We start from the raw sequence: 16,913 nt of genomic DNA, 5'->3' as shown, positions 1-16,913 counted from the left end.
GTTACAAATAGCCTTAAATAGATTTGTTTAGTATTAGTCAGAAAAAAGTTACTCTTTTCATTCTTTCTGAATAAAAAGCATGGAGACTCTGGAGCCAGAATACCTGGGTTCCAATCTCGTTCTGCCACTTCCTAGTTCTGAGAGTAGTAGAGTAGCTTAATCTCCCTTTGCCTCAACTTCTGCATCTATAAAATGGCAAAAACGATGGGGTATACCTCAGAGAATTATTGTGAGAATTAATAATTTATATAAGATAACTCAGAAGAGGACCTCCAAAAAGTAAATTCTACTAAGTATTAGTTCATTTTGCTTGCTTGGGAATGAAGTTTTACTGCCTGTATATTGACATATCTAGCTTATAATAATTTAAGATTCTATAGGAATATGGAAAAATGCTCATGATATTTCACCTGAAAAGAGATTAGAAAATAAAATGTATGTATGACTGCAATTATATAATAATATGTATACAAAAGCTGGAAAGGAACATATAAAATTAAAATAGTTATTTTGTGATGATGAAATCACGGGTAATGTTCATTTGTGTATTTTCAATCATTTTGTGTAATCTTGCTTTTTTGTAAAATAGTTATATAAAAACAAGATACAGATGATAATGTTTCTTACTAAAAGCCATTTACTTTCACTTCTTGGTATATATGGCTAATTTTATTTGCAATAATTAACCTTTAATAGAAACTTCTGAATACAGACTTTTTCTGAAAATATCAATAAACTTTCTTTCTGTTTCCTTTTTAATTTTTATTTTTGGAGTTGAGAAATATGACTGTGAGAATCTATTAGTTACCTAAGTTTCAAAATTAACATAATAATTGTTTTTTTCATTTCCATATCAGAAGTTCTGTTGAGAAGGCATTCAGTTCTCCTTCAGCAGGTTCCCAACGGAACAGCTGGTATAGCAATGGCACAGGTGTTCTCTGGTTATCCCTCTTGGGGAAAATACCCAATTCAAGCCAAACCAGAAAATGAATTAATGGAAAGAAATAGTGAAGATGTGCAATTAGGTGAACTGATAGTTAAGTAGAGAGAGAAGAAAAACTGAATAAAGGAGCAAAAATAGAGAAGATATTACAATGAAAGGAGACCCAGTTCCTCCCCTATTTCTCAGGGAATAAATATTTCTCTATTATCTTTTGTCACTGAATACTTGCCAACCATATGAATTTGCTCTCAAAGTTCTATTTGTATCTTTTATCATATCTTGCAATTTAGCAAGACAAGCATTTTTTTCTAATCCTAGGAGATAGGTCTTTAATTTTTTCCTTCAGTCTCCTCAAACAAAAAGAGTATTGTAAAAAATTATTTCTAGAGACGTATTTCTGGTAAACTTGCCAGAGCTTTATGGTTAATAATGAAATAAAACCAAGGAGTAAATATAAGATTTGATCTCCATTCATTTGATTATATTACAATTTTTCTTAATCTATAGTACCATCTTTTACTAGGTAATTAGAAACTCTACATGAAGTGGCCTTCTAGAGTTTAATTATATTTCTTACCTCAAGGTAACTCTTAACAGAATCTTAAAATTCTGTCTTGTAGACAGAAATGATGTTTAATTTTGTAGTCATATTAGTCAAGCACATGAAATAAAAATTATGTGAACTATTTGGATAAAGTTTAAATAGTGTTAGTTTTATTTTAGTGAAAATAACTCAGAGTTATACAATAATGTTCATATAGTATTCATAGTCTAAAAAATCCATTTATGCTACTTACTATTTGGCCACTTTCCATAGCATCCGTGTGCATCAGCTTTGTAATTACAAAAGAAACTAACACAAGTAGTTTCAACCAAAAAAGCAAAGTCATTCTTAAATGCTTAGAAAACTAAATAATCATGGGGAAAACAGTGAGAGAAATGAAAAGAAATATGGAACACAATGTAAACTTGAGACAGAGTGAAGAGTTTCTCTTTTACAACTAGCCAGAGTCTTTCAAATTGTTACTGAAATGACTATTAACTGAACATAATACTTTTACTGGAGGAAAATGCTAGAACTCATTGTAAAACACAGTTAATCCAAGCCTTATTTTGATGTAAGTAAAATTATTATAACTCCTGATTAATATTAGGATTTTTATAGCTATTAACACATACGAAATGCAGAATGATGGCAGTTCGAGGAATCTGAGATACTAAGAGGAAAAAGATTTCATTAAGTATTTAAAATTTTGTTCATAAATCTTTCTACTTCTAAGTTTAATCTAGTTTAATAAATCTGCTCCTTATTCAAGCTATAGAGTTTAGGCATAGTTGGTTTCTTTGAATTTTTACCTACCAATGGCATTATTTCTGGCTATTATCAGTTCTCCATCATGAATATGACATCAGAGTTGTCAAAACTTCTCTAGTTTGGCCTAATCGTTCCTGTTCTTGCCAAGAGGCAGCCTTAACTTAGCTAGCCAGGACAGAGTAAGTGATGAATATGAGAGAAAAGAGTAAAAGAGAACAGATGGAAAGTGAAATAAAGAATAGGGGCTCAAAAAATAAATGGGGCAAAGCATAAGATAAGATCTCTCTCCAGAAGACTCCTGTACAGATTGGTATAATGAAAAATTGCCTGTACCACAGAAGCAATCCTTGCATACAAGGAGAAATATTAAACCAAAAATGTACACCAAATATAAAATTACACCTACAATTTCTATCATAGTGCTGAACATCTAGCATGTGGGAATGAATATAAATGAGACTGAATCACTCACCTTATCAAGTTCACTTGTCAGTTTTTTATTTTCTTCAGTTAATAATACTTTTTCTCGTTCATACTGTTGTTTGAACTCATTTTCAAATTCTTCCCTTTCACTTTGACTAACACAATTCAAAACATAAAAGGGAAAAAAGGAACTGAATTAAAAGTAAAATAATGGTATCCCAGACTGGCTATTGTACCATATGCTTTATTCTGAAAAGTCACTTATGTTTTGATTGCTCCAAATTGCATTCTTCTCCCTTAAAATTAAGAAATCACAATCATTTCCTTTTAATTAATAAATAGATTTGTCTGCTTAATAACATCTATTTTGTTTGTCATTTGAAAATCTGAAGAAGACATCTGTGACTTGTAGACTTCCTGACCATGCTCACCATATTTGGTTGCACGTACACAAAAAGGATGGGAAAATGAGGAAGTTAGGGAAAAAGGAGGATATATGGATCACAATATGATTCCTTACACTCAGTTCTAGATTGCACAGAAAATTCAAATTACGTATCCAACATTTCTTACAATACACTCAGCCCATCTTTCATTACTCCTTCCTTCCTTCTTCCCTTGTCACCTATGTACCCACCAATCTACATATATATATATGTAAATACACACACAGCATATTTAGTATTATAAAACTTATTTTAAATGACAGCTCTGGGGACAGAACTAATTCACCCTTAGGGGTAAACACAGTTCTAACAAACTTTTTTAAAACCTCCTAAGAAAGAAAGGGGAATCAATTTTTGAATACGGAGTTGAAGTATATATAAAGAGCAGTTTATCTCTACAGCAGTTTGATGGAGGATGTTAGCAGAAAATGAAATTTAGAAATGAAGCAGTTCTGGGTAATTTTATATGACTGCTTCCAAGTCAACAAAGAACACAAGTAATCGTTGATTTTTAAAATGTAATCTTAAAAAATCCTCACATCACTAAATTATTGGATATAAATTATAATTAAATTACAAATTCCAGGAAAATAAACCATCTTGTGTCCAAGCAAATGTGTCATGTTCCTTATTATCTATAGTCAAAATGTGAAATTTAGTTATGTTTAAGAATCTTTATTCAGAATCCGAACAATGACAAAAAATACGAAAAATTACAAAGAAGCCTTTCAGAAAAATAAGCACATGAATAAACTGGGTAAAATTTCTTTATAAAACCATTTTTGTTTTTTTCTTATTAGCATCAAACAAAAGTTAAATCTCTCCCATATTAAAACACAATATACAAACTCTTCCATAAACCCTATGTCACACTTCATTTTCCACTTTCCCTGTCTTCCCATTCGACCACCTTTAAATCTTGAGAGCTTGCCATATCCGCTTACTCATTGCCTGTTTCTCACCATGCCAAAATCTGGCTTCTGTTGCCTCCACTTCAAAAAAAACTGTGGTCTCAAAACTCACCATTGTCTCGACTTATTACATCCAAGCTGCTGGCTACCTTTGACAATGCTGTCCATTCCCTCCCTCTTGAAATGTCCTCTCTTGGCTTCAGCCTGATCTTCAGCCTATATTTTGACTTCTTTTCAGCTGCCTTTGTGAATCCTCCACCCCATCTTTCCTCCCCGTAAATGCCAGTGCTCTCAGGTATTCTGTCTCAGGTGCTCAGCTCTTTTCTTTACACATTTTCTCTGAGCTGTCTCACTTACTATACTACCTGATTGCAATTATCATCTATTATGCTGACAAACTCTGAATCTGAAGCTTGTCTGGACTTCAAACTGCTTTATTTACTTTTTCAAAAAACCAGCTTTTGGTTTGGTTGATTTTTTCTATGGTCTTGTTAATCTCTATCATATTTATTTCCTCTCTAATCTTTATAATTTCCTTCCTTCTGCTGCCTTTTGGGGCTTTTTGTTCCCTTTTTCTAATTCATTCAGCTGGTGGGTTAAATTGTTTATTTGAGATTGTTCTTCTTTTTTGAGGAAGGCCTGTATTGCTATAAACTTCCCTCAGCACTGCCTTTGCTGTGTCCCATAGATTTTGAGTGGTTGTGCTTTCATTGTCATTTGTCTCAAGGTATTTTTTAATTTCAGCTTTGATTTCCTCATTGACCCATTGTTTTTTCAATAACATATTGTTTAATCTCCGTGCTTTCCTTTTTTTCTCCTTTGTTTCTCTGTTGTTGATTTCTAGTTTCATGGTATTGTGGTCAGTAAAGATGCTTGAGATAATTTCTGTCTTCTTAAAATTGTTAAGGATTCTTTTGTGCCCAAGTACATGATCAATCCTGGTAAATGTTCCATGTGCACTTGAAAAGAATATACATCCTATTTTTGGGGGGTGTAATGTTCTGAAAATATCCACCAAATCTAATTTTTCTATTGTATTATTTAATTTCTCTGTTGCCTTATTTATTTTCTGTCTGGAAGATCTGTCTGGTGATGCTAATGCGGTGTTAAGATCTCCAACTATGATTGTATTCCCATCAATGTTCCCCTTTATCTCTAAGTAATTGCTCTATGTACTTAGGTGCTCCTATATTGGGTGCATATATATTAACAACTGCTGACTTGGTATCTCCACAAAGATGTCTCCCAAGCACCTCAAATTCAACATCTCCAACCCAAGAGAGCAACAAATAAATAGTAACAAGTTCCCACCAACCCATCTACCTTCCTCTCTGCTCATATGCTACTTTCTCTTCTCTTACTACAGGGAAAAACGCAGTTAAGGTCAACCCCTTCGCTTATGCGCCTGCTCAAGTACACTTCCCGAGCAGTTTTCTCCTCTCTCTCCTGAATAATCATCTACTGGATAATTTCTATCAGATTACAAGCATGATGTTATTTCTCCCATCTAAAAACAAAAACATAAAGCAAAATAACTTCTTTATAGATACATTTCTCCTCCAATTACTATCTTACTGTACTGCTTGCTTTCATAATAAAAGACTTCCAGTAGTAAGTGTTATCTATACTCTCTGTCGCCAATTGCTCTCTTTCAAGTCTTTGGATCCACTGTGAGGTTTTTGCCCCTACTGTTAAACTGAAATTGTTCTTATTAAAGTTACCAATGACCTTCAAATTGTTAAACTCAACTGCCAGTTATTTGGTCCTCATGTTATTTGATCTAGATCTCATCTAATTTGACATATAGGCAGATTTGCTATGCATTCATCATAACACCAAATTTAGACATCAAACTTGCCTAGTCTTCTTCCTATCATTCTTGCTGCTCTTTCTCTATCCACTTTGCTGTTTCTTCCTCATTTCCCAACTTCTAAAGACTGGAGAGCCCCAAGACTCAGTCCTAGTTAATGAATATAGAGAGAAAAGAAGTCCTAAGTACAATCTCAAATAGTCTTGTACCTTTAAGTATCATGTGAGTGATAAATACTTCCAGGATTTTATCTCTAGCCTTGAAATCCAGGATGGTCTATATGATGGCCTACTTGACATTTCCACCTAGATGTCTAAAAAGTATCTCAAACATTTGTTTAAAATGAGTTCCTGATACTCCCATCCCAAACTTGCTTTTTCCGTAGACTTCCTCTTTAAATGGTAACTATATTCTCCTAATTGCTAAGGCCAAAAACTAAGCATCACCCTTCATTTGTCCTTTCTTTCTCACTCCATATCTTGTCCATCAGCAAATAACATTATCTTTACCTTTAAAAAAACTGGAATTTGAACATTTCTTACGGCCAATTCTGCCACCACCCTAGGCCCAAGCCACCACCATCCTTCTGGATTATTGCAATAGCCTTCTAAATGGTTTCACTGCTTTTTCTCTTATTTAGTTCAGACTATTCTTAACCTAGTAGTCAGAGTAATCCTGTTAAAACACAAGTCAGTATTTGTCAATTTTCCACTCAAAATCCTGCAATGCTTCCATGCCATGGTTTTAGTCAGAGTAAATAATTGTAAGCCACTGAACATAATTTACAAAGCCTTGCATGATCTGGCCCCCACTCAGAGTAAATAATTGTAAGCCACTGAACATAATTTACAAAGCCTTGCATGATCTGGCCCCCACTACCTCTCACATACCTCTCATTATTCTTGCCCCTTAATTCTACTTTATTCCTATTGGCCTTCTTTTTAGTATTATTATTTTAACAGATTTACTTTTTAGAAAGGTTCTGGGTTCATAGCAATAGTGAGAGAAGATACAGAGACTGCTCATAGACCCCCCTGCCCCACGTAGGCAGAGCCTCCCCTTTTATCAATATTCCTCACCAGAGTGGTGCATTTGCTACTACGGATGAAACTATATTTGATGCATCATTATCACTCAACTCCACAATTTACATTAGGGTTGACTCTCTGTGTGGTACATTCTAAGAGTTTGGACAAATGTGTAACGACATATATCCACTATTACGGTTTCATATAGGGTTGCTTCACTGACCTAGAAATCCTATATTCCGCCTATATATCCCATCCTCCTCCCAATCCCTGCAACCACTGATCTTACTATTTCCATAGTCTTGCCTTCCCATTAATTTTTTTTAAGAGACTTGTTATTCTTCATGTAGAATGTTCTCATACATCTATATAGATCCTTCCTCACTTTCTTCAGTCCTGAGAAATCATCTTCTCAGTATATTTCTCCCTGGCTATCCTATATATAGCCTCCCCCTAAATGCTGCAGAGCCTCCATCCTCTGTCTTATTTTTTGTTCTTGGAATTAATCATTACCTAATATAGTCTGTATTTTACTTATTTTCTTTGTAGTCTTTCATCATAACTAAAGGAAAGTTCCATAAGGACAGATAATTTTTATCTATTCACTGCTGTGTCCCCAGCACCTACAACAGTGCTTTCACATAACAGGTTCTAAAAAAATTTGTTGAATGAAGGGACCAAAATGAATTAAACTCAGGCTTCCAATATAACTTGAGAATGACAATAACATATTTTCAGTTATATAAAACAGAAATCTGAGTATCACTGATAATTTCTCCCGCTTCTCATTTCTCATATCTGGTCATCATGTCCTCCAGGTTCTGTCTTCACAGTAGACCTTCTGAATCCATACACTTCTCTCCATTTTCATTATCATACCTAAGGTCCAGCCACCTTGTATCTCAGGGCTAGATTCCTACCTGCAGACTGCTCCTTCCACTCCATTCTCTACACAGTAGCAAGAGTGATCTTTCAAAAATATAAATGTAATCATGTAATTTTCCTTCAGTGGCCTTAGGATAAAACCCAAATTCCTTAGTCCTTCATGATCTTGACTTTATTTTCCTTTGCAGTCTCATTCTGCACCACTCATCTTTCTTTGTATGCTTTCACCATAATGAAGAGTTTTCATTTTCTGAATGTGCCATGCTATCCTTTTCTTATAGATCTTGGCAAATTCTGCTGCCTCTGCCCGGACACTCTCCCACAGCTATATGTTTCTTATATTTTTGGTCTTAACTCAGAAATAATTTTGTCCAAAAGCCTAGACATACTAAAGTTATCTTCTGTGCCTCTTCTATGGGTGCTCCTATACTCATCCTATTTGGTTTCCTATGATGCTATATTATAATTTTCTATTTACCAATCTTGACTTTGGTCTTCTTGAGGACAGGAACATGTTTATTGCCTATGTATCTCCAACCCCTGACACCTAATAGTATTAAATAAATATTTATTAGAGTAGTAAATAACTGGATTCTTACCTCTCCCTCCTGTTTTTTTCCAATTTGTCTTTCAAAATCATAATTTCTTTGTTGAGAGCAAGCTGCTGGCCTTCTGAATCATGCAGTTCTTTCTTCAGATTTTTAATTTCATTTGCGTGTATTCCTTCTCTCTTAGACAATTCTTCTTCATAAAAGATACTTTTCTTTTCCAAATCAGTCTTTAGTTTGGTTATCTCTTGCTGATGTTCTATGCTGCATACTCCTGGTGAGTAACTAATTTGCTTTTGCTATGGAAGTAATAATAAAAGGTTAGTTCATCTCCAAGAATAGTAAAATATCAAATAATAAGTCTATAATATAAAGGACTGGTCACATAACTAAATATTATTTTTGTATATTATGACATAAAAATGTTTTCTTTACATAGGCTGTTAACCTTTTGTCTGCCATAGGTTGCTAATGTTTTTCTGAGTGTACATTCCCTTATTATTGTTATCTTTTTCAGTTTTCTTCACATCAAGATTGTATATTATGTGTATTTTCTGTTGGTACTAATATAATTATTTAAATTTCTAATATATGTATAATATTGTTGGTTTATGGAGTGAGGGAAAAATCTATCTGTATCCTGTTTCTGATGTGGAACTAATAATAGGTTATACATACATTTGTGTTTTTAAAAGATTAAATTGGGGGAGGGATGGTAGAGCTAGAATGTACAAAAAGGAAAGGGAGAAGTCTTCTTCAAATGTCCAGGGAGAAATGACAAAGCTCTAATCTAACATCTTTGTATCCATTCTAGAAAAAAAGGATACATCTCTTTGCATTGAGGTAGGATTTTAAGGAGGAGAAATTTCGTTGAAAGCCATCTGATTACAAATTAGGTTGCAATATACTCTCAGTAATCAGGGAGAAAGGAAAATGGACTTTATCCAAAGTTCTTTCAGGTAGCGGCTAAAGGTAAACAGAAGCATACAGACAGAGGTTACGACTATGAGATTTCCTGAGCTCTGCAATTTTTCTATTATTTCATTACATGCTATTTTCCCAGGTGAGCCACAAAAAACCTTTTAAAATCCAAAGAACCTATGAGCTTATGTTACGTGACAAAAAGGAATCAGGATCTGGAGGACAGTGTATCCTTTTTATAAGTCAGTATTAAGGGCAGGAAAACTGGTAACAGTAGTTGATTTAAAGTCCAAAGAAAAATATGCTGGCTTCTTCACATTTGGGGTCTATAATTTTTAATAAACCAAAGGCATTTATGTGGGCCTGAGAAATGTTCGGGATATCCACTGCAATACTAACCATTCATTCAGTGCCTACCATATGCAAGACCCAGATTGTCCAGCAGTTTCTGAGACAGCCTGGTATGCAAAGCTCAGCTGAAACTGGAAAAGCCATGTCCAGTTATATTCCTACTTTTGGGCATCTTCATGAAAATGGTGCCTAAATTGACATCTGCAGCACTAATCAACTTACCTTTCTTTCTTCCATTCATGTACTATTCTTTCATTTTTCTAATCACCCAAAGAACAGTTTTAGTTTGCTGCTCTCTTTAGTATAGTTTGGCTGTTGAAATAACAGTAGCATGTACTATAAGTTTCAAGCAAAAACTATCTTGAAACCAAAACCTAACAAAGATAACACAAAAAAATTCTCATGTCAAAAGCACAAAGTCCAAAAAGTGACTCATGTCACTAACTGACAAGGACATAAAAAAGTCAAATATAATGCTGAGAAATAAAATTAAATGATACAGAGAAAAGAACAATCTACTGTAAAAGAACAGTTTTACTGCAGGTGGTGAAGGTAATTTAATATTAGCAAACATTAATAAATGTGCAAAAATTGGCTTAAAATAACTCCATGTGATAATCTCAATAAGTGCTCCTGCCCAAAAGTATTTGATAAAATCTAATCTATCCCAAGTCCCACAATTTAAAAAACAGAGTACAGTAATTCTCTTAAGAATTATCCACTTTCAAGCTATCACTCAAAATAATACTTATGAGTGAAACACCAGAGGTATATACAATACATTCAGGAACAATAACAACAGAAAGGATGTCTTCCATTATCTCTCTTAGTTAATGTTAGATTTTAGATATTCTGTCTAAGTAACAAATGAAATAGTACAAGAAATGAATATTAGAAAGAAAAGTGATGAAAATCATTACCATTTCCACTTAATATAACTGTTTACCTAGAAAATGCAAATGAGTCCACTGAAAAGTGTTGGAATTGCTAAAGTTGAGTAAAACAACTAAATGTGAGATAAATATAAATCAAATAGTACTTCCAGGTAGCAGAATAAGCAAGAAGAAGATATGGTTAAAATTTTCATTGTTAATAGTAGAAATGATCAAACAAAAATCACCAGCAACTAATACACACACAAGTGATAACAATAATGAATAATTTGAATTATATGAATAAACTACAAGTTTTTATAAAAGATTTAAAGAAGATAATACAGAAAAACACCAAGTATTTGAGAGGAAAGACTGCATGTATATGTAGTCAATGCTTCTTAAATTATCTTCCTTGTAAATCTAACTAAAATTTGTTTAGATGTAGGAGGCAGTACAGGAGTGAGGGACAGAGACAAATGTTCTAGCACACAGGCAAAAATAAACTGGTAAAAATACCAAAGAAAATCCTGAAAAAGCAAGACGAATAAAGAGGAGGAAAGGAGAATATTCTTGTCAGATATTAGAATATACTACAAATCTTTAATAAAGTATCAGCATAATAGATCTCCAACCCAAAATAATTTAATTCAATATGTGAGATATCTTTAATCACTGAAGAAAGCAGTGATTAATTAATTAGCCACAAGCTAATAATTAAAGAACAAAATGACTTTCACATCATATCATTTAACAAAAAAAGCCAAATGGATTAGAGTTAAATACTTTTAAACCCAGTAGAAATATCCAGGGAAAAGCAGAAAAACAAGCTTAGCAAACTCTGAAAAAAGGACAAGCCAAGCTTCAAAGCAACAAAACACTGAGGAAAAATAAAAGTAAAAGTAACAAATGGGACCTAATTAAACTTACAAGCTTTTGCACAGCAAAGGAAACCATAAGCAAAACAGAATGACAACCTAAGGAATGGGAGAAAATATCTGTAAATGATGCAACTGACAAAGGCATAATTTCCAAAATATATAAACAGCTCACACAACTTAATAACCAAAAAACAAACAACCCAATCCAAGTGGGCAGAAGACCTAAACAAGCAATTCTCCAATGAAGACATACAAATGGCCACTAGGCACATGAAAAAATCGCTAATTATCAAAAGAAATGCAAATCAAAACTACAACAAGGTATCACCTCACACCAGTCAGAATGGCCATTATTAAAAAGTTTACAAACAATAAATGCTGTAGAGGGTGTGGAGAAAAGGGAACCTTCCTACACTGTTGGTAGGAATGTAGTAAGGTGCAGCCATTATGTAAAACAGTATGGAGATTCCTCAAAAAAATAAAAACAAACTTATCATATGATCCAGCAATCCCACTCCTGGGCATGTATCTAGAGAGAACCTTAATTCAAAAAGATACATGCACCCCAATGTTCATAGCAGCACTATTTACAACAGCCAAGACATGGAAACAATCTAAATGTCCATCGACAGATGACTGGATAAAGAAGCTGTGTTATATTTATACAATGGAATACTACTGAGCCATAAAAAAGAATAAAATAATGCCATTTGCATCAACATGTATGAACCTGGAGATCGTCATTCTAAGTGAAGTAAGTAAGAAAGAGAAAGAAAAATACCATATGATATCACTCATATGTGGAATCTAAAAAAAAAGAAAAAAGAGGAAACTAATGAACTCATCTATAAAAGAAACAGATTCACAGATATAGTAAACAATCTATGGTTACCGGGGAAAAAGGGTGGGAAGGGATAAATTTGGGAGTTTGAGATTTGCAAATGTTAACCACTATATATAAAAATAGATAAAAACCAAATTTCTTCTGTATATCATAGGGAACTATATTCAGTATCTTGTAGTAACCTTTAATGAAAAAGAATATGAAAACAAATGTGTGTGTGTGTGTGTGTGTGTGTGTATGACTAGGACATTGTGCTGTACACCAGAAATTGACACACTGTAACTGACTATACTTCAATTTAAAAAATTTTTTAAAGAACAAAAAAAAAATTCATCTATAATTTGAAAAAGAAACAAGACCAAAATTGAAGAGCAAATGATAAAATGGTAAAAGAGTTGCAGAAAAGATAAGAAAAAGTACAATTTTTACTATGCAAAGAGTTTATATGAATTGATAAGAAAAACATTAAGATTACAAAATTAAATGCGCAATGACTTCAAGAGCTAATTCACAAAGAGAAAGCATGATTAATAAATGATCTACTAATAAAGCAAGAAATGCCTCTCACACTTGCAAAGATTGTGGCATCTACCAAGTACCTTAAAATTATCTAACAATTTCATTTCTAGGTATCTGTTCTAAGGAAATGATACTGAAAAGGCAGTGCATAAAAATGTCCATGGTAATTATAATACTGCAAAAGTGAAAAATAAATACAGTCATCCCTTGGTGTCTTTGGTTCTAGTTCTGTCCACCCCCATCACCAAAATCAACAGACGCTCAAGTCCCTTATATAAAATAGTGTAGTATTTGCATATAACCTACTCCCAAATACTTTAAATCATCTCTAATTTACCTGTAATACCTAATACCCCCCAATACTATGGGGCTTCCATATCTGTGATGTGGAACCTGTGGATATGGAGGGCCAACTGTATTTAACAGTAGCAAACTGGATAAGTGGATATTCTTCTATAATCATTAAAACTATGTTTGTGACAGTTATGTAATAATGAGTGAAAAAGCTTATATTACACTCTCAAGTGAAAAACATGTGTTAGGGGTTGAACCGTACTCTTCCAAAATTCATATGTTGAAGCAATAACCACTAGTACTTCAGAATGTGACCATATTTAAAAATAGGGCCTTAAATACTGCATGATCTGGTATGTGCAGAATCTGAGGAAGTCAATATCTTAGAAGCAGAGAGTAAAACAGTGGTTCCCAAGGGCTGAGGGGGTGGGGGAAATGGGAAAATGTTGGTCAAAGGGCACAAATTTCAGATATGTAGGATGAGTAAGTTCTAGGGATCTAATGTAAAGCAGGGTAACAACATTAACAATATTGCACTGTATACTTGAAATTCGAAGCATGGATCTAAAATGTTCTTAGCCAAAAAGAAAAAGAGGGAGAAGTAAAAGATAACTTGAGGTGATAAGATATGCTAATTAGCTTGATTGTGGTAAACATTTCACAATGTATACATATATCCAAAAATCAGGTTTTATACCTTAAATACATACAATTTTATTTGTCAATTATACTTCAAGAAGCCTGGAAAAAAATAAAAGGAAAATAGGGCCATTACAGAGTTAATCAACTTAAAATGAAATCATTAGGTTAGGTCCTAATTCAATATGACTGTGTCCTTAAAAACAGAAGGTATTTGGACTCAGAAAAATCACACATGCAGGGAGAACAGCATATGAAGATGAAGGCAGAGAACAGCGTGATACAAGTGATACATCTACAAACCAAAAAACGCTGAATACTGCTGGCAAACCATGAGAAGCCAACCCTGAAAAAACCCTGATTTCAGATTTCTACTGCCATAATTGAGACAATAAATTCCTGTTTTTTAAGCCATCCACTTTGTGGTAATTGTAACAGAAGCCCTAGAAAACTAATACACAGGGTAAAAAAAACTCTTGTGGCATATGATTGCAACAATTGAAAAGTTTTGTTTTTTTTTTAAAAACAGCCTTACTGAGAGATAATTCACACACCATATTATTCACCCACTTAAAGTGCACAATTCAATGGTTTTTGGCATATACTATTAATTTTTTAAAAAGCAGTAAAACATAAACTACATAAAATTTGCCATTTTAAGTGTACAATTCAGTGGTATTAATTATAATCACAATGTTGTACAACTACTGCCACTGTAATTTCCAAAACTTTTTCATCTTCTCAAAGAGAAATTCTGTAACCGTTAAGGAATAACACACCATTACTCCCTCCACCTAGCCCCTGGTAACGTCTATTCCACTTTCTACGTCAATGAATTTGCCTATTCTAGATATTTCATATAGTAGATATATTTCATATAAGTAGAATTATGTAATATTTGTCTCTTTTTTTGTCTAGTTTCTCTTACTTTAGTGTAATATTTTCAATATTTATCCATGTGGACACTTGGGTTGTTTCTATCTTTCTGGCTAGTTTAATAATGTTTCAATGGACACTAGTGTACAAGAGTCTGTCTGAAGTCCCTGTTTACAATTATTTGGGGTATATAAGGAGTTTGATTACTCCGTCATATGGTAAATCTATGTTTACTTTATTGAGGAATCACCAAATTGTTTTTATATCCTTGCAAACACTTATTTTGTTTTTATTTTAAATTTTAGCCATCTTAGTAGCTATGAAATATCTTGTGGTTTTACTTCATTTCCCTAATGATTAATGGTATTGAATATCTTTTCATGTGCTTACTGGCTATTTATGCCTCTTCTTTGGAGAAATGTCTATGCAAATTATTTGCCCATTTTTTGTAGGCAGTTTAACTTTCTGTAGTTAAGTTGTAAGAGTTCTGGATATCAAACCCTTATCAGATATTTGCTTTACAAAGAATTTCTTCCATTCTTTAGGCTGTCTTTTCATTTGGTTAAAAATGTCCTTGAATGCAATACAACTAAGTTTTTATTTTGATGAATTCTGATTTATCCATTTTTTCTTTTGTTTCTAATGTTTTTTGTATCGTATCTAAGAATCTACTGCCAAACCCAAGGTCATAAAGATTTACTTCAAGGTTTTCTTCCAAGAGTTTTATGGTTATAGCTTTTATATGTAGGCTGTTGCTCCATTTTGAGTTAATTTTTATAAGGTGTGAGGAAGTGGTCCAAATTCAATTTTTGCATGCAGAAATCCAGGTGTCTGGCATATGAGTTGAAGGAACTATTCTTTCCCAACTGAATGGATTTAGTACTTATGTCAAAAATCAGTCATGGCCATAGATGCATGAGTCTATTTCTGGACTTTAAATTCTATTCCAGCGTCTATATTTCTATTTGTATGCCAATATCATATTATTTTTATTATTGTAACTTCATAGTAAGTTTTGAAATTGGGAAATGTGGGTCTTCTAACTTTGGCCTTCTTTTTCAAGGCTGTCTGGCTATTTGGGGCAATTCCATATGAATGTGAGGATTTCTGGGGGGGGGGGGAAAGGCTGTTGGAATTTTAATAGGGATTGTGTTGTATCTGTACATCACTTTAGGTAAAACTGACATCTAAACGATACCAAGTCTTTTTATCCATAAATATGGGAAGTCTTTCCATTATTTTAGGTATCCTTTAATTCCTTTCAGCAATGTTTTATAATTTTCATTGCACAACATTCGTGGTTGATTTTATTCCAAGACATTATTTTAGATGCTATTGTAACTGTAGTTGCTTTAATTTCCTCTGTGGACTGTTCCTTGCTGACATACAGGAACACAATTAATTATAGTATGTTGATCATGAAACCCTGGGGTTACCTGTTTCTGAGTTTTAAGAATTCTTTGAGTATTTGGTTAGCCATTTTGTATCAGATATGTCTATATTTTCCTGCAGTCTGTGCCTCATCTTTTCATTCTTTTGGCAGTGCCATCCATAGATCGGAAAATTTTAATTTCAATGAGGTCTAGCATATTAATTATTTCATGGATTGTACCTTTGGTGCTGTATGTAAAAAGTCATCACTATACCAACGATTATCTAGGTCTTCTCCATGTTATCTCCTAGGAGTGTTACAGTTTTGTGTTTTACATCTAAGTCTGTGATCCATTTTAATTTTTGTGAAGGGTGTAAGTAGTATGTCTAGATTTTTTTTTTTTTGTATGTGACGTCTAGTTGTTCTAACACCACTTGTTAAAAAGACCATCTCTGCTTCACTGTATGCCTTTGCTTTTTTGTCAAAGATGATTTATCTGTCTGTTCTCTTGCCAATACCATATTGTCTTGATTATTGCAGCTTTATAGTTAAGTCTTGAAGTCAATCTTCTAACCATGTTCTTTTAATTCACTACTGTGTTGGTTATTCTGAGTCTTCTGCCTCTCCATATAAACTTTTGTTGATATCCACAAAAGAACTGCCTGAAGTTTTATTTGTATTGTGTTAAATCTGTAGTTCAAGACAGGAAGAACTGACATCTTGACAATACTGAGTTTTCCTACCCATGAACATGGAATATCTCTCCATTTATTTAGTTCTTTGATTTCTTTAATCAGAGTTTTATAGTTTTCCCCATATAGATCTTATGCATATTTTATTATATTTATACCTCAGTATTTCATTTTTGTGGGTGCAATATTAATAGTATTGAGTTTTAAATTTCAAATTCCACTTATTCCTTGTTGGTATGTAGGAAAGTGACTGACTTTTGTGTATGAACATTGTACCTGCAAACTTTTCATAACTATAAATGGCTTACTAGTTCCAGGAGTTTTTGGTCAATTTTTTTGACTC

General features: G+C 33.3%; 1 protein-coding gene across 13 annotated transcripts in view; it reads right to left on the bottom strand.

Moving 5' to 3' along the window:
* CDC42BPA (CDC42 binding protein kinase alpha) overlaps positions 1–16,913 on the bottom strand; it is a 239,835-nt gene that overhangs the window by 71,818 nt on the left and 151,104 nt on the right. For all 13 annotated transcript variants that reach the window (XM_032466574.1, XM_032466571.1, XM_032466572.1 and 10 more), the window contains 2 exons: positions 8,361–8,608; positions 2,731–2,836 (listed from right to left, as the gene is read on the bottom strand). In XM_032466574.1, coding sequence (XP_032322465.1) covers positions 2,731–2,836; positions 8,361–8,608 — 354 coding nt within the window. The remainder of the gene's footprint in view (positions 1–2,730; positions 2,837–8,360; positions 8,609–16,913) is intronic.

This window comes from Camelus ferus, chromosome 23 (genome assembly GCF_009834535.1).
Source record: "Camelus ferus isolate YT-003-E chromosome 23, BCGSAC_Cfer_1.0, whole genome shotgun sequence".
NCBI classification, from domain to species: Eukaryota; Metazoa; Chordata; class Mammalia; order Artiodactyla; family Camelidae; genus Camelus; species Camelus ferus.
The sequence above is the reverse complement of the archived record's forward strand: the minus strand, read 5'-3'. Positions and strand labels throughout refer to the sequence as shown.